This window comes from Mesocricetus auratus, unplaced genomic scaffold (genome assembly GCF_017639785.1).
Source record: "Mesocricetus auratus isolate SY011 unplaced genomic scaffold, BCM_Maur_2.0 Super-Scaffold_100020, whole genome shotgun sequence".
NCBI lineage: Eukaryota > Metazoa > Chordata > Mammalia > Rodentia > Cricetidae > Mesocricetus > Mesocricetus auratus.
The window spans coordinates 10,953,025-10,975,110 of NW_024429201.1; the positions used below are offsets into that span (position 1 = coordinate 10,953,025).

Consider the following 22,086-nt stretch of genomic DNA (forward strand, 5'->3'; position numbering starts at 1 on the left):
CAACTCTACGAAATTCAACCTACATTTCTAGATAATTTCTTTTGTCCACAGATTGTATTAGATACTCTTTGCTAATCATGTAAACAAATTATACAGTCTAGGTTTTCTTTTTTTCACTACAGGAAGATACTTTTTTTTTAAAGTGACTTCCAATGCAGGTGTCTCATGCATGTTCACTTTAGAAGGACTGACAATAGAGTAGGTTAATACATTTTACCAGACATATTCAATAGTTGGGATGGTTTGAAAGAAAATGCCCCCAAAGGGAGGGGCACTATTAGGAGGTATGGTTTTGCCTGAATAGGTGTGGTCTTGTTGGAGGAAGTATGTCACTGTAGAAGTGGGCTTTGAGGTCTCATGTATGGTCAAGATATTGCTCAGTATCTCAGTTCACTTCCTGTTATCTATGAATCAAAGATGTAGACTTCCCTAGCACCATGCCTGTCTGCACACCACCATATTCTCAGCCATCACGACAATAATGGACTAAACCTCCGAAACTGTAAACTGTCACCTCAATTAAATGTTTTCTTTTGTAAGAGTTGCCAGGGTCATGGTGTCTCTTCACATCAATAGAAGACCTAAGGGAATAGTCTATTCTGGCTTATAGCTAAAGGCGATAAATTCGTAATGCCCATCATTCTCTACCCTCAAATCCTTTACATGTTATGGGGTAACTAATTCTGATATCAATTAGGAATGGAGCTAGCTTTAGCTCCTAGCTCAGCTCAAAATGAATAATTGTGAAGGGCAAATAATATTTAAAAAGCAACAAATTCAAACTGGAAATTGTGTTTTTAAAAAATGCTCCAAGTCTTTCTGTTTCCAAATCAAATAATTTTACTACATAATATTATAAAAGTGGAAAATGAGAAGAAACTATACGAACTGATTTTTCAATCCAATCTTTACAACTCTAGTCTAAGAAATGCTAATGGCAGTAAGGATAATGAGAATCTACTCATTTGGTCCACAAGCATCTGAAACAGCAGTAAGCATTGATCATTAGCTATGAGAAGCCTATGTTCGTAAGCCCCCAGTTAAACTCATCTGAAAACAAAATACCAAGAAGACTGACCAGTCTCAAGACTCCATAACAGAGCTAGGTAGGTGGCACATACCTGTAATCCAGTACTCATTTAAGGGAAGGGGAGGGTTAGGAATTCAAGGCCAGCCTCAGCTACATAGTGAGTCTGAGGCCAGCAGGGTCTGCATGAGACTCCTAAAAATCAAATCAAAACCAAAACATCCATAAAAGATCAACTGGGCTTAAAGAGAATACTCAAAAGACTTACTGATCTTAAAATCCCATAATAAACTAAACAGGTACTACATTTATGCCCAATGGTAGGTGACATTTATACAAATAATCACTCCTAAGACAAGGTGGCCCAGTGGGTAAGGCATGTGCTGTGGAACCCATGTAAATCTGGAAAGAGAAAACCAACTGCAGAAAGTTGTCCTCTGATCTCAACATATGTACCATGGCATATGCATGCACACACATCACATACATACACATACACAGACGATTCATAGTGACTGCATTTGATACTGTAAGAGAATCTACAAAGGCATGAATCTAGAGTACACTGCTGAGTTCAGGGAACTCATTCACATAGGGCTGACATTTCATTCAGATGCTATGGCAGGGATGCAAAGAAAAATAAAGGGAGTAAAAATGGAAGGGGAAAGACTGCTAACCCTGAGGAACAAGAGAATGCTAATTCCTCTCACTTCTACATAACTGATAATATGATAAGAAAAAAACACATACATCCTACAGGGTGTATGATTTCCAAAGAGAAAGGAACAATAGCAATAATGGGCTTTCGCCCTTTCTACTGTGTTTCCTTTACGGTAGAAATTCTAAGGTATAAATCTATATGAAGACTAAAAACAAGTTTTACATGAATGATGTTACTGTATTTATTCTGCATATTTCAAGTATCAAATAGTCCTATAAAATTTGTTTCTTCTAGTAAAAATAAATTACTTTCTAAATGACAATATACCTCCTACACTGACTGCTCATGAAGTCATACCTAGAGTATTCGATCTAGTCATGAAGAGTAAATGTCATATTTACATTTGTTTCTACCAACAATGATATGCTCTTGTACAACATCCTAGTCTTCCTTTAGAAATAAAATCTGCTGGTCTTTGCTTTGGTTTTAACAGTCAGGTTAACTATTTACCTTTATTCCTCTCTGGAGCAAGAATTAAGCAATCTATCACTTTTTACTTTGAAAATGCCTATATGGCTAGCTTTTATTGTGCAGGAAGGTACTATTAAGGCCTCTAGGGGCAGAGTCACCCACAGTTTTACCCAGCTGTGGACTCTGCACTGGAGCAACAATGGCATGACTGCTGTGGAGATAACCAACCACTTTCTGATTGCATTTAAAGCCCCGCTCCAGGAAGGAACTAATACATGGTTTTGCAAGCCTGATTTAAAAAAACAAAACAAAAACAAAAACAAAAACAAAAACAAAAAAAGCCCATGACACTAGTGAAGCTACCACTGTTGTTTTGGTAAATGTTGGACCCATCATCTGCCTTCTGAATATTCCTGCTTACAGTCAGAGGGTAGTGCTGCTATCTATCCACTTAAGTTAGAGAAATGCTCTTTCAGTGGATGCTGGTTGCCACAGACTTACAACTGCTCAAAGTGCTGAGAATAAGTGGTTACTGAATGTTCTGCCACAAGTGGGGCTTCCAACCAACCCCTCCAAGGCTCAGGAAGCGTCAAAGAAAAGACGAAGAAAGGGTATACACCAGGGGAGGTGCTGTCTTCCTGGTAACACATGGCTGTTGTACTTGTGAGTTCACAGAAGCAAGATCACTGGGGGGAGGTTAGGAGTCCTACTCCACTCTGAGAAACTGTCGGCAGTTAATGGTGGCTGAGGAAGAGGGAAAAAGTTTCTTCAGTGGTATAACCACTGAAAGGTGGAATGATCCTATAAATAGCTCTTACCTATGCTTCAATAAGGAAACCTAATGAAACTCTTAGTTCTTAGCAGAAGTAAGGAAGGATGCCGGGCGTTGGTGGCGCACGCCTTTAATCCCAGCACTCGGGAGGCGGAGGCAAGTGGATCTCTGTGAGTTCGAGGCCAGCCTGGTCTACAAGAGCTAGTTCCAGGACAGCCTCCAAAGCCACAGAGAAACCCTGTCTCGAAAAACCAAAAAAAAAAAAAAAAAAAAAGAAGTAAGGAAGGATAATGCATTATATATATGTATGAAAATGTCTTCATGAGATCCATTATTACATATAATATATGCTAATGAAAAGAAAGACGTATGAAATTCTCAGTTACAAATAAGTAATTCATATAAATATTTAAATAAAACAAAAATAAAGAGAATAAGACATCAAAACTAAATTTAAAATGGGACTTTTTTTAAGAGGAAAAGGAAATGTTCTGAGCTTTTGCTAATGGAACTCCCAAGAGGGTGACAAGAGAAAAGATTCAATATCCATATAACATTGGTTATACATTCACCTAGGACACTGACGAAAGCATCGAATAGGTGAAATGTGAGCAGTGGCTCCTTCAGGTGACCATAGTAATCCGCTATAGTTTTAAAGACATCTTTCTCAAATCCCAAGTACATAGGCTGCTTCCAATCTGAACAGTTGGGCCCTTTAAAAAAAACAAAGAGAATGATTAATGAGGCAACTACTTTTAAGTACCATAATCTGACCATATGTGTGGTATACACAGATAGTCAAGATACACTGACAGGTGTTCATGTAGAAATGACATATACCTTTTGCTCAAATACGATTACTTGAATATATTATAAAAACAAAGAACACTAATGTATCTCAAGGCAAACTTTATTCATGTAAATAATTTTCTTTGAAATAGTCAATATTTCCTAGTCTTAATAAAGTTAATAAAATAACAATTTGTTAACATGTAATAGATTAGCTGGGCATTGGTGGCGCACACCTTTAATCCCAGCACTCGGGAGACAGAGGCAGGCGGATCTCTGTGAGTTCGAGGCCAGCCTGGCCTACACAGCCAGTTGCAGTACAGCCTCCAAAACAATATGGAGAAACCCTGTCTCGGAAAAAAAAAAATGTAATAGATTAGTTACCAAGAAATTTTTACAGCTTCTTTAATTCATTAGCTATACTATAATATCCTACAGTCATACAGTTGAGTGAAACAATCAGTTTCTCTTAACAAACAATTTCAGACAAATGAAATTGTAAATTTTTGAAAAGATAACGAAAGGCCGGGAGGTGGTGATGCACGCCTTTAATCCCAGCACTCGGGAGACAGAGGCAGGTGGATCTCTGTGATTTTGAGGCCAAGCCTGGTCTACCAAGCGAGTTCCAGGACAGGCTCCAAAACAATACAGAGAAACCCTGTCTCAAAAAAAATCCAAAAGAAAAAAGAAAAAGAAAAGATAACAAGAAAGATTTTACATTCTACCTCGTCAATTCATTCTCAACTCTAACCAATCACTGCCCAACTATTGAAAGAAACTGATCACACTGCATAGCTGGAGAACCTTGGAAACTGAACCAGCCTGGGCCTGGCTATGTCCTATGCCAACAGAAGGCAGAGGAAAGCCCCAATAGAATCCAGGTCCCATGAAGTATAAAAGATGATCTGTACAACTTGGCAGCAAATGCCCTCAGCACAGATTTACACTACCACGTTGGCGGGCAAACTGGAGGTCCCAGAGAACTGAGGAAAACAGCTTGTCCCAAGAGGATCATAGAAGAAGAGAAGTGCAATTATGGTGACCAGCTCCAGGCCAGCAGAGACTGACATGCCCAGGAGAATGAACAAAGCAACAAAAATGAATTCAAGGAAATTCTTCCTGTAGAATCGCAGCAGCTAAGAGCTCCTAGCTGTAACACAGGAAATCATTCTGGACATGGCATTCAATCCCCTAGGACATCATGAAATGGCTCTTTATGGTGTCCCTAAAAACTCCTTTACTGGGAGCTGGGAAGATGGCTCAGAGGTTAAAAGAGCAGTTCCCAGCACCTCGGCATATGGCTCACTACCATTTATAACTGAAGCTCTATGGGATCCAGCGTCACTTCTGACCTCTGTGGGTACCTCCACTCACACACCCCCACACACAGACACATGCACGTACACATAGCTTTAGATGAAAACGAAACTGCTTCTACACTTCACAGTCTGTTCTCTTCTTTAAACATTAATTTTATTGGCTAAAATACCATTGTAGTACATAAACGTGTATAATCCATGTTTGTTTACTTCCTCCTCACATAGCAAGCATAAACAAAGGATGGTCTGATGTACCTCAACAAGCAAGACCCCCCTGAATGTGGGTGTCAGTGAAGAGGCCTGGGCAATCTATGGGGCCCTGGGCAGTAGATCAGTGTTTATCCCTGGCATACAAATGGGCTTTGTGTGTCCATACCACAAAGAGGGATGCTCTCTCAGCCTGGACTCTTGGAGGAGGGTCTGGACAAAAGGACAGACTCTGGATATCCCCTATGGGGAAGGGAGTGGGGATAGTATGGGAGGCTTGGGGGGGAGCTGGTGGGAGGGGTACAGGAGGAGGGGAGGGAGAGGGAGCTGGGACTGACATGTGAAGCAAGCTTGTTTCTAATTTTAAAAATGTAATAAATAATAAATAAGATATGTCATCATCTTTGTTAAAAATATGGGGGGAGGGAATCCCTAAGAAAACCCACAGATTTTTTTCTTTCTTAATCACTTTGAGGTTTTTTGGGGGGGTCATTTTTTTTGGGGGGGGGTTGGTTTTGGTTTTTTTAGACAGGTTTTTTCTGTGAAGCTTTGTAGACCAGGCTGGCGTGAAACTCACAGAAATCTGCCTGCCTCTGCCTCCCAAGTGCTAGTATTAAAGGCACCAACCCAGCTTCACCTTTGAGTTTTAAGGACTTTTTTTTTCTTAGTCTAGCTGTTTATAAATGTTATTCCTGACAGACTCTGGAATGAAATGGTTTGAGAACTTTATTTCCATTTTCGATTGGCTCTTCTGATGAATACACACAAAGAGGCAAAAGAAATGAGTTACCCCAGTTAACTTAGCATCAATCTCCCTTCTGTGAGCATCCATCAAAGAGTCTGGCCCACAAGGTAGCATGCAGGCCTGTGTGCACAGGGTCTACAGTGACTGAAGAAGTGCTCAAAAGAGAAGGAAGAATCACGCGCTTACAGAAAAGAAGGCAAGTAGCCCTTAGTATGCCAGACAGTCAGCCTATCCCCCTTTAGGACTCAGTAGGAACCCCATCCATTAAATAAAGATAAGGACAAAGAGCAGGACATAATTTTGACAGACTCAATGAAATTTTCATGGACAGAAGAATTTGGGAAATCTTATAAATTTTATAAAACTATCCTATTCAACAGGCTGACCTTGTCCTTCAGCCACCTTTCATATTTGATACGTAAGCAAACCTCCGTGATACGCTAACCATTTGTAAAGGTTGTTCTCACACATGTGAGCATACTCCTCCTCCTGACACTGTGTCTCATGCCCATGGTGATAAGGAAGTCACACATCTTTCCTCTATTCAGTGGCTGGTCATCCCAACCTTGCTTTAGACATCTTGCATTGCAATTTTCATGGAAAGTCAAACACAATAAACACATCTTACAGCATTTTAACACACATTCCTAACTGGTAACTTCTAAATCTTTGGTTCTCCAGCAGCTCAGAATGACTGTTGGAGCTTCGCAATTGTGCATTTATCTCATTGCTGCTAACTCTGGCCAAAGATATAACATATTTAATTTACTTAGAGAAGTTGAGTGGAAAAAATAAAAAGCACTTCAGGGTCAGCGAAATGGCACAGTGTAAAGGCACTCATGGCCATGTCTGACAACCTAGGTTCAGTCCCCAGAACTGGAAGAAGAGACTAACTCTGGCCTCCACACATTTGTTATCACATGACAATCTCTCTCTCCCTCCCTCCCTCCCTCCTTCCTTCCCTCTCTCTCTCTCTCTCTCTCTCTCTCTCTCTCTCTCTCTCTCTCTCTCTCTCTCTCTCTCTCTCTCTCTCTCTCTCTCTCACACGCACACCATGTAATTTTAAACTTTAAGTAAAGTACTTCCCCAAGTTAAAGTCACACTACTCTACATCTCAGAGTGTACAAGATATCAGCAAAAATCAATGAAAACTTTTAAGAGTTAAACCTAGAAAACTCTGAGTTGTATGCAAATTGGTATTGTTATGTATATTCCACAGGGCCAGTAAGACACGCATACAAGGCTCAAAATGACTCAGTTTAATCAATAGTTCAGTTTACTAATTCAATAGTTTATACACCTGTCTCTGCATATGCCGATCCTACACAAAAATAAGAAAGTAGCCTTTCCCTGAAATAGCTGTGAGACTCAAGAGCTTCTCTAAGACCAAATATTACCATTATTAATCAGCTAAAATGACAGTGATTCTCATTAAAATCACATTTGGGGCAGATTAGATGGCTCCTCAGGTAACCTGGTGGCCATCTGAGCCTGATGGTCTGAGTGAAGATCCCCAGAGTCCACAGTAGAAAGAAGTGAGTCCCCAGATCACCTCTGACCTCCACACATGCACACAACATCTCTATGCACACAACATCCGTATCCACACATACAAATCACACAATCACCTTCTGACCGCCACAGCATGCACACAACAACTGTACACGCACAAATAACACAAAATCACCTTCTGACTTCCACACATGCAGCACAGCATGCACACAACATCCATGAGCACACATACAAATCACACAGATATCTTCTGACCAGCACACATGCACCACAGCATGCTCACAACATCTGCATGTACACTACATATCACACACACTCACAATAATAATAAGTGTTTTTCCCTTTAAATATTAGGGTGAAGTTTCCTAAAAATCCCAAGAAAATGGCAGTGTTCATGAGCTATTATTATACCGTTCCTTCGCAGTGCTGATGATAGCCAATGACACGCATGCCATGTGTCTGCTAAAGAGATTTTATATGCCTATGGATATTCCCTTGGGCCCACCCTGCTTGAGGCCTCCAGATCTCACATGCAGGCTCTGAGACACTCTTTCTTGTTTCTCTGCACGCAGGCTCCTCTCCTTCTAAGCCATCCTGCAGATCAGTCAGGTTAGTCGTCTAAAACACATCTGTCCCTTTGTAAACACTGCCCTCTGACGCCTTGTAGAGGACAGCAGCTGCCTAGCAAACAAGATGTGAACATAGACCACTAACAACCACCTTTTAGGAATAAAACCTACGGACCATTAGCAGGTAGCTACTACTGTATTATGTACACTGTCACTCATTTCTTTCACCCCATGAATCGTTCCTGGGAATGGCATGGACATGAGACAAAGGAAGAACTTAGTGCCTTTAAAACTGTACTATAACAACACTTTCACCAAGAAAGCACAGTGGCCGCCAAACAATGCCAGCCGCACAGGTGTCCAATCAATGTCCAGCCCATTGAGCGGGAATGCTTTCTAATTCAAGGTACTAATTTCTGCTATTTTTATAAAAGTGGCAGGTATTTAGTACTTACAATTTGCCAAGCACTTCATAGCTGACAGGACCCAATGAGGAAGTTCTTCTGTAGAAAGTAAAATATAAAAGATAGTTTATTCATCTTTTTATAATTCAATCAGACACACACACGCGCGCACGCATGTACAAGGTGCTATAAGAATGCATCATTTAGATGCCGGGTGTTGGTGGTGCATGGCCTTTAATCCCAGCACTCGGGAGGCAGAGGCAGGCGGATCTCTGTGAGTTCGAGGCCAGCCTGGTCTACAAAGCGAGTTCCAGGACAGCTTCCAAGACAATACAGAGAAACACTGTCTCTAACCCCCTGCCCCGCCCCCCAAAAAAGGATTCATCATTTGCCCAGGCACTAGGAGACATTTCACCAATTTGTGTACTAGAACATTTAAAAGACAGAAATCTTTTCTTTAGCAGCAACATTATAACAGGTACAAATAAATCAGGTATAGCATTTCTCTAAAGATAGGATACACTTTTAAAAACTGTAGTAATAAGAAAGAATTGGATAGTTTGCCAAGAGAAACACATGTTATGCACAAGGCCCTGGGTTCAATTCTCAGCACCAAACTGGAAGAAAAGAAAGTATATTCTGTAGGTCCAATATAGTTAACATTTTACCTGTTACCATTTTCAAAATGTTTCAGGTCAAGAAAATGCCACTGACATATTAATCACAGGCTGCTAGTAGTAGGTCAGCCTTACAATAACAGTAACATTGCTAAGATAAGCCCAGCCCAGAAGCTAGAGAGACTTCCTAGTGGTAAGAGCACATGATGCTCTTCATAGGGCCAGATTTCAGTTCCCAGCACCCACAGCAGTTGGCTCACAATCACATGCAACTGCCGCTCCCTCTTCTGGTCTCTGTGGGTATTGCACCTATAAGTACACACACAGAAACACACATACATACAAGTAAAAATGAAACCTTCAAGAACAAAATCTCAGCTGAATCATTTGATACCGTCTCCTCCCTCTGGCCCTGCAGTGGAGAGGACCTTGTGTTTGATTCTGTATCTTGGGAAGCAGCCTGTGTGTTCTTTCACCTAACGAATCTGAGAACTATAAAACCTTTCCTTTTTCCAGAAAAACTTAGCAAAACAAAAACTAAGTGCCAACTCAAGGAATGACTTTGACTCTGCTACACTAGAGAATTTGGATAGGTCTAGAGTATTTCAAAGATGTCCACTCCTCCATACACGGGAACCTGCTGTTAGAGCTGGATATTAAACCAAGTTTTCACACACAGATCTCTGTCTGCCACTGCCCCTCATTCCTGATGGAGGGACTATGACAGGGTAAGTACCCGCTTTCCAAGGCAAGCCCTACTCCTGTCTAGAAACGTGGCTTACTTAAACCTCTTCTTACACACTGTGATCCCTTATTGTACACTCCACTGGCTAGGAGCTTCAGCCTCAAATTAGTAAAAGTTTACTGTGTCCCCAAGTCCTGCACCATTTTCTCACATGCAAAGGTCACTCAGCTCCCGCCAATTCCTAGCATCAAGAATTTAAATTAAAAGATCAACTCAAAGAACCCACTGAATTCCAGTCCAACCTTACCTATAAGAAAGAGTTTTTTTAGGAAGCAGAGGCAGATACCCACAGCTAAACACTGAACTGAACTCCTGGAACCCAGTGACAGAGAGGGAGGAGTGATGACCAAAGGGGTCAAGACTGGGCTGGTGAATCCCAGAGAAACAGCTGACCTGAACAAGGGGGAGATCTTGAACCCCAGACTGATGGCTGAGAGGCCAGCATGGGACTTATCCAGACCCCTGAATGTGGTTATCAATGAGAAGACTCAGGCAATCTATGGGGTTTTTGGGTAGTAGATCAGTATTTATCCCTGGCACGCAAATGGACTTTGGGGACCCATCCCACAATGAGGGATGCTCTCTCAATCTGGACACTTTGGGGAGGCGAAATGACAGACTCTAGAGATCCCCCATAGAGGGCCTTACCCTCCCTAGGGAATGGAGTGGAGATTGAGTGGGGGGATGAGAGGGCCGGGGGGGGATGGAATGGATGTGGAGGGGAGGGAAAGGGAGCTGGGACTGACATGTGAAGCAAGCTTGTTTCTAATTTAAATATATAATTAAAAAAGTGAAAAAAAAGTTTTTTTAAAAACATTTCTTGAGTCAGCCAGGCATTGGTGGCGCACACCTTTAATCCCAGCATTCGGGAGGCAGAGGCAGGAGGATCTCTGTGAGTTCGAGGCCAGCCTGACCTACAAAGCGAGTTCCAGTACAGCCTCCAAAACAATACAGAGAAACCCTGTCTCGAAAAACCAAAAAAAAAAAAAAAAAAAAAAAAAAAACCAGGTCTTGAGTCAAGTATGATGACTCATGCCTATCAGCTGAGGGTTGAGGATCCAAGTTCCTGAACTACACAGTAAAACCTTGCCACATAAATAAGCAAATAAAGTCAGTCTGATGATTGTGGCCCACTACAGGCATTATGGGTAACGTGACTGTCTTGTTCCAAAGAGGAAGAAGAAAAAAAGGGGTTTGTTTGTCTGTTTGTTTGGTTTGGGCCCTGATTTATAAGCCAGCTTAGATTTTCAACATTAAAAGTTAGTTCATTAAAACAATAATAATAAAGACTACCTCAGCCAACCTAACTGTTACATTGACATCATTGTGAAAAGACAAGACAGAAACCTAAATGTGGGTGGCTGGAATGTAGCTCAGTTGGTAGAAAGCCTGTCTAGCACGCACAAGGTCCTGAGTTCAGTGGCCAGCACCTCGTGAATCCTTACCGCATGGAATGCGTGCCTATGATCGTAGCACTCACAAGTTGGAGGCAGGAGGTGAGCCTCCACTGCCGAGCTTGGGCTGCATATCGCTCTAGCTATCAAAACAAAGCAGGAGAAACCTAAATGCAATCAGACCTAAAACTGACTTAAAGTTCTATGCGTCTGGAGCCCTCCTAAGGGCAATATGGAAGCACTTCCCACCCAGGCAGCTAACAGTGAGTAAACTCTGAGTGCACTCTGCCAAGTCCTCATCCCTGGACACTCATCTTTCTGTGACACCTTACTGAACCAAACACTGGATAAAAGGCACTGGCAGAAAAGGCGGTAGATGCGGTGAGGGTGTAAACTCAGCTGGAGTAAGGAAAGGGTCACATGGGAACTAAGGGGCCTGTGCAGCCAATGTGTGGTCAGCAAATAGCTGGTGTGCACTTACTTGACTTGTCGTCCAAGATGACAACTCCCTGCTTGCTGACACTATACACGTTATGGATGATGTACTTGGAGTTGACAAGTTTGACATTTAAAACCTCTTCTAAGGAATCCAGGCCAAGGATTTTCTGTAAACTAAAATGATAAATAATTTATTCTTAAAATAATTTTAGAAGTTTCTAAGTGCTGTAATCGCTATTTTAGTAGTGCTAAACACTGAGCAGTACAAAAGATTCTCTCTCTCTCTCTCTTTCTCTCTGTGTGTGTGTGTGTGTGTGTGGTGTATGTATACAAGTGTGAGCCAGCACACACACCTATGCATGCTCATGTCCAGGTCAGAGAAAGATGTCTTCTCTGCAGCCCTCCACACTATTTGGTGAATAGTCTCACTGAACTGGAAACGCACTCTTTGAGTAGCTGGTTAGCAATCTCCCGGAATCTACCTGTCTCTGTCCCACACTGGCACAGCTACAGGCATGGGCAGGCACGTCAGTCTTCACATGGGTGCTGGAGACTTGACCTGAGGTCCTCTTTGCTTTCACAGCAAGTGCTCTAACGCACTAAGCATCCCTCAGCACCTCAAAAGACCAATCTTTAAGGTATACTGTCTTCATGTACTGCACCCAAACTTCCTAGACAACAGGTTAGAAATAGAGCACTTTTAAAGTAACCTAGAGTATCCTTTTCCAATAGCATGCTTCTTTAATTACGTCATCACACAACAAGCTGGATTCCAAGAAACTATTTCTTTTAACTAAAATTACTTAAGGCCAGATTTTCTATTACATGTTTATTAAACTTGAGATGTGAGTGATACTAAAAGTTAGAATGCATACAATCCCTGCATTCCAAAAGTTGAGAAGGATGATAGAGAATTCAAGGCCAACTTGGGTTACAAATCAAAAGTATGCATCAAGGGGTTAAAAAAATAACAATTAAAAAAGAATTAAAACTCCTATTTTAACTATTACATATCTAACCACAGAAAATTCTCAAGATGTTCTATTGTTAGTTAAATTATATATGTGAAACAGGAAAAGTACAGATTATGCAAAGTTGAGATTTTTTTAAGCATAATTTCGGAAAACTAAATATGCAGGGAGTGGGAAAGAGATAAGACAGAAAGAAGATGCCCAGAATTTCTCAGATGTGCATACTGTGATAATGTTGTAGACCTCCAGATCTCTTCCACATTGGCCTCAGTCAGCTGTCTTCGGTGGACTAGACGGCAAGCGGGCACCTCTCCGATGGCAATGCTGTGACGCTTGAACCACATCTCAGAATTCTAATTTGACAGGAGGGGGTGGGGAGGAAGAAGGGATGAAAGGGGGCGTGAGGGAGAGGAAGAGAGAGAGAATACACATTTTCAGTACAAAATGCTACAGTTATGAGAAATGTCTTTGACTCTCTATTTGTAATTTGACTGAAAATAATGGTTAGAATTACAAACTAACTTTCTTTGTCTGGACCTCAGAGAAGTAATGAATGACTCAAGATTAGGTCATATGACGATGAATGGCAGAAGAACTAAGGCACCAAGTATAACACTAAGCCACTGCCATTTCCCGTGAGAGTCAACTAAACGGTAAAATAAACTTTTATAAATTCAAAGTACAGAAAGGCTTGTCTTAATCGTTGTAACTGAGTAATCATTTAAAATAAGAGTATATACTTTCTAGAACTCTCTTTTATAAGCAAATATCAAATATGTAAAATACAGGGAAGCAACCCGATCCTAGGCAACCTGCTAAGGGCAGAAAAGCAAGCAGCCAGTGAGGAGAGTTCAGGATGGCTAAGACATGAGGAGGACTGAAGAAGCCCTTCTGGGAGACAGGCCACAGCTCGGAAAGCTCAGGCTGCCCAAGTCACACAGCTCTCTACACCCGTGTTCCTAGTGGTTCACAGCCCACAGTTAGGCTGTTAGACACAGTCAAACGTTTTCTTCATCACAGAGAAGAATTCTGGCCTGTAAGAGGCAAAATATGTTAGAAAACATTGACAATGTGTTTCTACCATATATTTTTGCAAATACATTGTTACAGAAAATCTTATTAGTTTGAAGAAAAGAGCAGGAAAGTTGTTTGTTTGTTTGATTTTTGGTTTTGCATTTTAATGGAGCAGGGGGGAGGTCAGGTACCCACAGAAGCCAGCCACACTGGATTTACAAGGGTTGCTAGCCAGTAAACAAGGGTGCTAGGAACCAAACTTGGCTCCTCTGCAAGAGCAGGAAGTGCTCTTCCGTGAGCAGCTGAGTCATCTCTCCAGCCCCTGCCTTTTGCTTTGAAAGAATTACCAAATTACAAATGAAATTCAAAAGTCAGCTGACATGTGTGAATTTTAAATATCTAAAACGTACTGAGGCTTGAAGGTAGATGGGTACTCTGCACCCGTTTCCAAATGTATCCTAAAAAGTTCTCCTGAATACATTTATATTTATCTGTGTAATATCTGTAAAGGTATTGTTTAGAATATTTTATGTTGAAAAGCTGGAAAACATACCTAGCAATAAAGGTTTGAACAAATAAAATATATCACTTCATATTAGATATGATGCAGGTACTAAAATGATGTCAGATGTTTAATAATGTGAAAAATGGGCATAACATACTATTCCTCATGAAGAACCTGAGGTACAAGTGGCCCAGTGTGACCTCATTGTGTTAAAACACACATGCAACAAATGTGTCCAGGATAAAAATGTTAGCAGGAGTAATTCTCCATAGATATCACAGATAATTTCTTTCTCTGAAATAAATGAGTCATAGAAGCTATACTTGACCACTATTGAGAATCTTCGAGCAGAACCCTGCCCTTAGCATTTTACAGGAGTAAACTCAGCCTATTCTCACAGTATCTACCTCCCAGAGGACCAGATGACTCTCACTGGACCCTTCTTCACAGGGGGCCAGCATCCTAGTTCACCGGTCAGAACTCTTCCACCAAAGCACAAGAGCTTACAGAGGAAAGCAAGTTCAAACCCTCATCACAAACGCTGTCATCTGACTCCAGAACCCACTCTTAGAATTTTGCTCCTCAGAAAGAAGAGCAAATGATTGTTTACACTGTTTTGTTATTTTTTTTATTTCACATACTAGTTAGACAAGTGACAGGACAGGGCAAAGTGGAACCAGGATATAGTTCAGCCACAGAACACCTGCCTAGCATGAACAAGCCACAGGCTGAATTCTCAGTGTTGCCCCCCCCCATAGCAATAACTACCATACTGCCACCCCAAAAAAGATATGACGAAAGTACTTTGCTCTCTGGTTTGTTTTGTCTTTTGAGACATAGTCCCATTCTGTAAGCCCGGGCTTACCAGAACTCACAAGGTAGCCTTGGTTGGCTTTAGCTCAAGACCTTGCCTAAGCTTCAAGGCATGTACCACACCCACCTCTCGAGCTCTTGAAGAAAGATGAGTCATTTGTTGATTGTGTTATGGTCCCCTGAACAACAACAACAAAAAAAAATCCTACTCTACCATTCTTGGTTTGGGTAGTCCTCAGGAAGCAGGGCACAAGCTGTGGTGGATCCCATAACAAGCAAGTAGTCTACAGCCTTGAGTATCATCATGTCAGAGGGAAACACCAGAAGAGCAGACCAGAACGTATCAAAAGACAGCTGGAGAAGAAAGGAACGGCTTGGCAGTTCAGAGGGCTGGATGGCTCTGGGGTGCTGGCACACTTCAGAGCTCCCGGAGTATTTCAACTGAGCAAAGAAGGTATTGTCACGGGTGTGAGACTCTGAACAGGCATTGACACTGCTAATAAACATTTTGGACTTCCCCCAGCACACAGAAGAGAAAAGGGAAGTCATATAGATGGTGTCATTTAACTATAAAAAATGGTCATCTGAACAATAGCCCTAGTTAGAGGGCTCTACTGGGTGTGTAAATAAACATATTGAAGAAAAGGGTACCCAAGTTCTTAACATTTCCATATTAATTTTTTTTCTCAGCTAGGAACTAACAGTTATTAAGTATTCCTTAATTCTGGGCAGTAGCTAGCACCCCTGCAGCTTCCATTGTGCTTTCTAACACTTTATTTTCTATTTTACTATTTTTCCTCTCACTAGACTGTGAGAGGGAAGAAGGTGTCACACATCACTGATTCTACTAAGTCTGGCACACTTGTCACACAGGGACGCTCTTAATAACTTTATTTAAATAAGTGAATGAGGGACTTCCAAAGCAGTCTCTCCTCTGAGTCTGGGGTCACTGCCTCCATTCACTTGCTAGGTATTCCCACTTCACATAAACCATCATTACTGTCAAATTCACACCAAAGTCATCACCACCCTTGACAAATCTGCAAGACTCTATGGAGTCCCCACTTCTGTCACCGGTGTCATCTTTTGCCTTGATCATCTTTGATAAGTCTAAGCTCCTTAATTATTCTCTCCAAGCTGAGAGTTTTTTCTTTTAATTGCACTGGCTAAAAATGGTTTCATCGCATCTTTGCAAACAAAACTGTCTTGACATCTAGTCTTATAAGACCTGATTAACCTAAATTTCTTCCAAACTGCCTTATCAGAGATTCTCTCTATATTTTTATTTTTTTAGCATCATCTCAATCTTGGCAGACTTGTACTAGGGACATTTTAAGAAAAAAGTATGGAGAAAAAAAAAGAGGCTATGTGTTTCACAATGTGTTGTTTTTAGAGACCGTAAGAAGCCATGCTTGTCCACACCCTGTGTTGAGTATGGGGTCACTCCACAGGACAGCCCACCAGCTCACTCTCACCTGATACGGTAATTAAGATGAAGTTCAGGAAAAGACAAGGCATATCTAGGACAGGAAAGAGGGTCAAGGGGAACGTAACAGAAATCTGCCGACTGAACACATGAAAGCAGCTACCACTGTTCCATCCAAATGTCAGCCAGGAAGAGCGAAAACAAAGCAAGAGCCCCTGTTAACTGGCCTCTCAACCATCGGCAGGCATGGCGTCACTTCAGTCTTCCCAAGCACTGTAAAAAGGATACGTCAGAGAGCACTAGCCAAGCCTGCAGCTCACTAGATAACCCCTCCTGAATTGAGCCCAGCATTGATTTAAAAAAAAAAAGTGACTATTGTTTTAATTCACTTATTCATTGACAATGCATATATATATGTATATATATGCATTGTGGTCACAGTCATTCCCTCTCTTATCTCCTCACTCCTTCCCTTCTTTCCCCCACCAAATCCCCATCTCACTTTCATCTCTTTTCATTTTGTTTTTTCTGTGACTCACTGGGTCAACTGTGTGAGCATGGGTGTGGAGCTATCCCCTGGTGTATGAGTAACTCACCAATGGCAACAGCAGGGACACATTGACTTTCTCTTCCCAAGCAGCCAATGACTGCCAATATTGAGCCCACTGTCTTTCAACCATCGTACTCACCATTACAATTGGCCTCACTGGAATGTTCTCTTGTGAAGTGCCTGGTGGGGGATCATTCCACTCTGGAAATTTAATAACATCTCTTTGATACAGGGGCTTCTTTGGATATGGCTTCAGGGGTGAGGAAGGAGGAAATCTAAATCCAAGAAGAAATGCTCTATTATTGCAGACTCAGGTAAGTGGCGAGTCCATTCTTCATTAAACTACTGAACACGAAGAGCAGTACTCAACAATAATGACTTGTAAAATATTCATTCATTATGCCCACCAAATAATATTTGTAGAGAAAAAGGTATAAAATATATGAAACATTTTTAATAATCAACCTTGTTTGAACCTGGGGCTTTGTGCATGGTGCACGGTTACAACTGCCACTGAGTTACATCATTAGCTCTCTATAAATCTCATTGAGACAGAGTCTCAGTAAGTTTCCTGGTCTGGACTGGACTTGCTACATGGTCTAAACCGGCCCTGCATTTACAATCCTCTCTAATATGGGGATTACAGTGTTTGCAACTATGGCTGCCTTCTTGTTTAATTCTTTTTCCTTTCCTTTGTCTTGAAATGAAGTCTCATTCTGGTACCCATGCCTGAACTCCTGGCCCAAGCAACCCTTCTGCTTCCAGAACTGCAATAACAACTGTGTGTATCACCTTGCCTAGTTCTAAAGGTGTTCTAAACGGAACGGGAGACCCTTTGTTTCTCCCAGCTTGAAATTTTCACTGCCTTGTGGCTCTGTTGCTATATTTTACAGATGGAGTGCTGCAGACAAAAGTCATTGACGGAGGAACCCTCATTGGCCATGGCTGAGGAGCGGTACACTGGCCTGACATGCATTTACTTCCTTTCCTTGGCAGTGCTGGGGCTCACACAGGCAGGCACTCCATCACCCAGCTGGGCCCCAGCTCCCAGCTGCAGTGTGCACTTCTATAAATACTTGTCGCAAAGACTAATTCTCCTTCCCTCCAATATCCAACACGTCACCCGGAGCTTCAAATACCAACCAAGAAATTCATCTTCAGGGAGCTAGGAAATGCTCTGGAATCTTTCTCTGCTTTCTCCACACTGTCCCTCTTCCTGGATCCCCTGCTTATCAGAGCCTCTCAACCTTGAACATAAAAACTCTCCTGAAAATGCATCCCACCGCACTAGTTGAGAACTAATGGTAAATATGTTTCTTTTTCTCATAAGATGTTTCTCTATAAATTTTTAGAACAGGATACAGTGAAATAGATCAATAGGATGGATGTGTGGCTCAGGGGGTAGAGTTCTTGCCCAGCAGGCTTTGGCATCTAGGGAATTCAATCCCAGTACTCCAATAAAGGGGCTGAGGAGTGGGTTGCAAAAGTTATACAAGAAAGGCCCTAATAAAGGCTTAAAATCTTCCCCACAGAAATCAGAGAGATGGCACAGTGGTTAAGAGCATGTCTCTTTTAGAAAACCCAGGTTCAGGTCCCTGCATCCATGTCAGGCAGCTCACAACTACCTGTCACTCCAGTTCCAGGGTATCTAATGCCCTCTTCTGGCCTCCAAGAGTACTGCACTCACATGTACATAATCACACATGGACAAACATATACACACATAATTTCTTTTAATTCTTCCTGTCAATAGCTCCACAGCTAGAGAGAGAGAGAGAGAGAGAGAGAGAGAGAGAGAAATGTGACTACTTGATCTTGTGCACCCCTGCTGTGAGCTCCTAAGTATAAGAGTTCATTCAGAGCCAGGCGGTGGTGGCGCACGCCTTTAATCCCAGCACTCGGGAGGCAGAGGCAGGCAGATCTCTGTGAGTTCGAGGCCAGGCTGGACCGACAGCCTCCAAAACAGAGAAACCCTGTCTCCTAAAACCAAAAAAAAAAAAAAAAAAAAAGAGTTCATTCAGTCACATCCAGAAGACACCGTTTGGCCCTGGCCCTCCTCAGCCTCTGACTTTACCATCTCTCTGTCCCAGTCTTCTGCAAGGTACCGAGGGGAGCTTTAGGGACAAGGGTGTGACACAGACAACCCATTTGTGACCAAACTTTCCATGCACACTTATTCTCGTGCCTGGACCAGCTGTGAGTGAGGGGCTCACTCTAAGGCACATACAGAATCAAAGAGTTTTTAAAAGTGCTGGTAGTCTTCAAAGAAAGTCTCTATCCAGGTGACTCAGGAGACACAGCAATAACAAGAGCACTACAGAAACCACTTCACGACAGTCACAAGAGACTTGAAAAGAGCCAAAAAGGAGAGAAAAAGCTCAACTCTGCATTCTCTGAAAAGAGCATCCAATAACCACACTGCAGTTTAAAAGTCAGTCTGAATCAGAAGAAAAACCATGAGGCCTGGAAATCATCAAACGAAATTAAATTAACTGAAACCACCAGTTTATTTATGTGGAGATTAGATTACTAAAGTAGGTGACAGAATCCCAGATATTAAATAAATGAAAACATTAAGCCAGTCAAAGAAGCTTGAGTCTGAATGTTAAGGTCGTCTCAGCTGGGTAGTGCCCACCTTTAATCCCAGCACCCAGGGGGCAGAGGAAGGTGGATCTTTGTCAGTTTGAGTCCAGCCTGGTGTATAAAGGAAGTTCCAAGACGGGCAGGCAGGCAGGGCTACACAGAGAAGCCCTGTCTCGAAACACCACCCACCCTCACAAAAAAAAAAAAGAAAGAAAGAAAGAAAGAAGAGGAAAGGCTGTTTCATAGCCAGTCAGTCTAACTGTTCTCCTCCTTTCCCCCATCTTCTTTTCTTCCGGCAGGCCCTTGCTATGGCCCAGGCTGGCCTTGAACTCCAGACCCTCTCTGCTTCAGCCTTCGGCCATGTGCTGAAATGACAGACATGACATACCCACTGCACCTAGGCACTCTGATTCCTTAAAACCAACAGTCACAACAAAACCTCTTTCCAACCCAAGCTCAGCATTAGGGCATGCGCACTCCCACAGACTCCCCTGAGCCTATAATCGCAGTTCATAGACCACCTACCTCACAGCTCATTAAAAATTAAATAACCGCCAACCAGTACTCACCCCAATTCCACTCTGAATTATGGTGTGAAATCTGGGGATCCGAGCTCATACATGTCTCATGCACTGCCTGTCCGTCCTTTGGGAGAGCCTCTCTATAAATAGTAACTTAGTGACGTGTCGGGTGATCTATACACTCCCCTCTGCTTTGGAAACTATGTCCTTGTATCTCCACTCAGAAAAAAATATCTTCCAAAGGGCAAAGCAGGATAACTTATGTGCAGACTAGTGATTGAGGATCTGCTAAGTAGCCTCTCCTCACCCTACCTGGCAAAGACATCCTTGCTACAGGCAGCTAGGTATCCTATTTCCTCAGCAGTCTGACAATCTTGTCTAAGGGGGAAAAAAAGGACAAGGGCTCCCTCTGGTGGTAACTGCTGGAGACACAAAGTTACCAGTTTAATGGTATCATTTAATTCCTGTCCTCCGGAGCTAGACACCCTATTAGCTGATCTGCTTTAAACTTCACTTGGATGAAATAGAAATATTTCCCCAACAGGAAAGCAACTTTTATAAAAGCTCCGAAACTAACAGGCTCAAAGCATGAAACATCTTTAAGATCTATAAGCACTTCAGTAGGTGTGTTGGTGCATGTGTGGAATGGCAGCCCTCAGCCTGGGCGGCATAGCACAAAGCCAGTCTCAAAAACAAAACCTGCAAGTGGACAGTAGCTCACACAGAGACTTACAACTTGTACAGAGAACAAATCACTGTGGACTGCTCCCCTTCCCGTCCCTAGGTTCAAGGAGCACGGCAAATGAAGGGAACAAAGGTTCTAAGAGCCAAAAGTCAGGACTATTATGACAGTGTTGGGACCCACCAGGACCATTATACTCATATGAGTTCACAGCAGTTGGGGTACCTGAATGCAGCCTGTGCAAGATCAAGCCAGCATGAACGGAGGTGGGGTTCACAAGGCCCCACCCCAGATGAAAGTTATGGGCAGCTGAGGGAGGCTGGGAGGGGGGAGTTAAGCCTCTCCTCTCACAGGCTGCCCATGGTCTAGAGGATGGCCCTATAACCCTGTACATACCTGGAGCACCTACTGGACTCAGTAAAGTTGCTGTTTGTTTGGTTTGGTTTTTCAAGACAGGGTTTCTCTGTGGCTTTGGGAGGCTGTCCTGGAACTAGCTCTTGTAGACCAGACTGGTCTCGAACTCACAAAGATCCGCCTGCCTCTGCCTCCCGAGTGCTGGGATTAAAGGCGTGTGCCACCACCACCCGGCTGTTTTGTTTTTAAAGGAAGAAGATATGAAGTTTGGAAGGGACAGGTGATGGTTTCCTGAGAGAAGTTGGAGGCTAGAGTGGGGAGTAGATGTAATTAAAAACTTGTATGCACTTACAAAATTCTTAAAAACTAGATAAAATAAAATTCAACTTAAAAATAAAAATAAATAAGTAAAAGCAATTTTTGAAAAGAAAAAAATTGCAGGTCTTTTGTAAAATCTTACTGAAAGACACTTTTATGAAACACTTTTTATTATATATTTAAATTAGAAACAAGCTTGCTTCCCATGTCAGTCCCAGCTCCCTCTCCCTCCCCTCCATGCCCACTCCTCCCACCAGCCCCCCCCACCCGCCCAATCCCCACTCTGTTCCCCAGGGAGGGTAAGGCCCTCCATGGGGGAATCTCTAGAGTCTGTCATTTCATCCCGGGGGAGGGCCAAGGCCCTCCCACAAGAGTCCAGATTGAGAGAGCATCCCTCATTGTGGGATGAGCACCCAAAGTCCATTTGTGTGCCAGGATGAATACTGATCTACTACCCAAAGCCTAATAGATTGCCTAGGTCTCCTCACTGACACCACATTCAGGGGGTCTGGATCAGTCCCATGCTGTTCTCTCAGTCATCAGTCTGGGGTCCAAGATCTCCTCCTTGTTCAGGTCAGCTGTTTCTCTGGGTTTCACCAGCCCAGTCTTGACCCCTTTGCTCATCACTCCTCCCTCTCTATCAATTGGGTTCCAGGAGTTCAGTTCAGTTTTTAGCTGT

At 42.4% G+C, this 22,086-nt stretch overlaps 1 protein-coding gene across 3 annotated transcripts in view; it reads right to left on the reverse strand.

Annotated features, from left to right (window-relative positions):
* Positions 1–22,086, reverse strand: part of Depdc1b (DEP domain containing 1B) — a 57,180-nt gene that overhangs the window by 14,520 nt on the left and 20,574 nt on the right. For all 3 annotated transcript variants that reach the window (XM_040729012.1, XM_040729013.1, XM_040729014.1), the window contains 5 exons: positions 17,089–17,224; positions 12,867–12,994; positions 11,714–11,844; positions 8,528–8,575; positions 3,504–3,644 (listed from right to left, as the gene is read on the reverse strand). In XM_040729012.1, the coding sequence (XP_040584946.1) occupies positions 3,504–3,644; positions 8,528–8,575; positions 11,714–11,844; positions 12,867–12,994; positions 17,089–17,224 (584 nt within the window). The remainder of the gene's footprint in view (positions 1–3,503; positions 3,645–8,527; positions 8,576–11,713; positions 11,845–12,866; positions 12,995–17,088; positions 17,225–22,086) is intronic.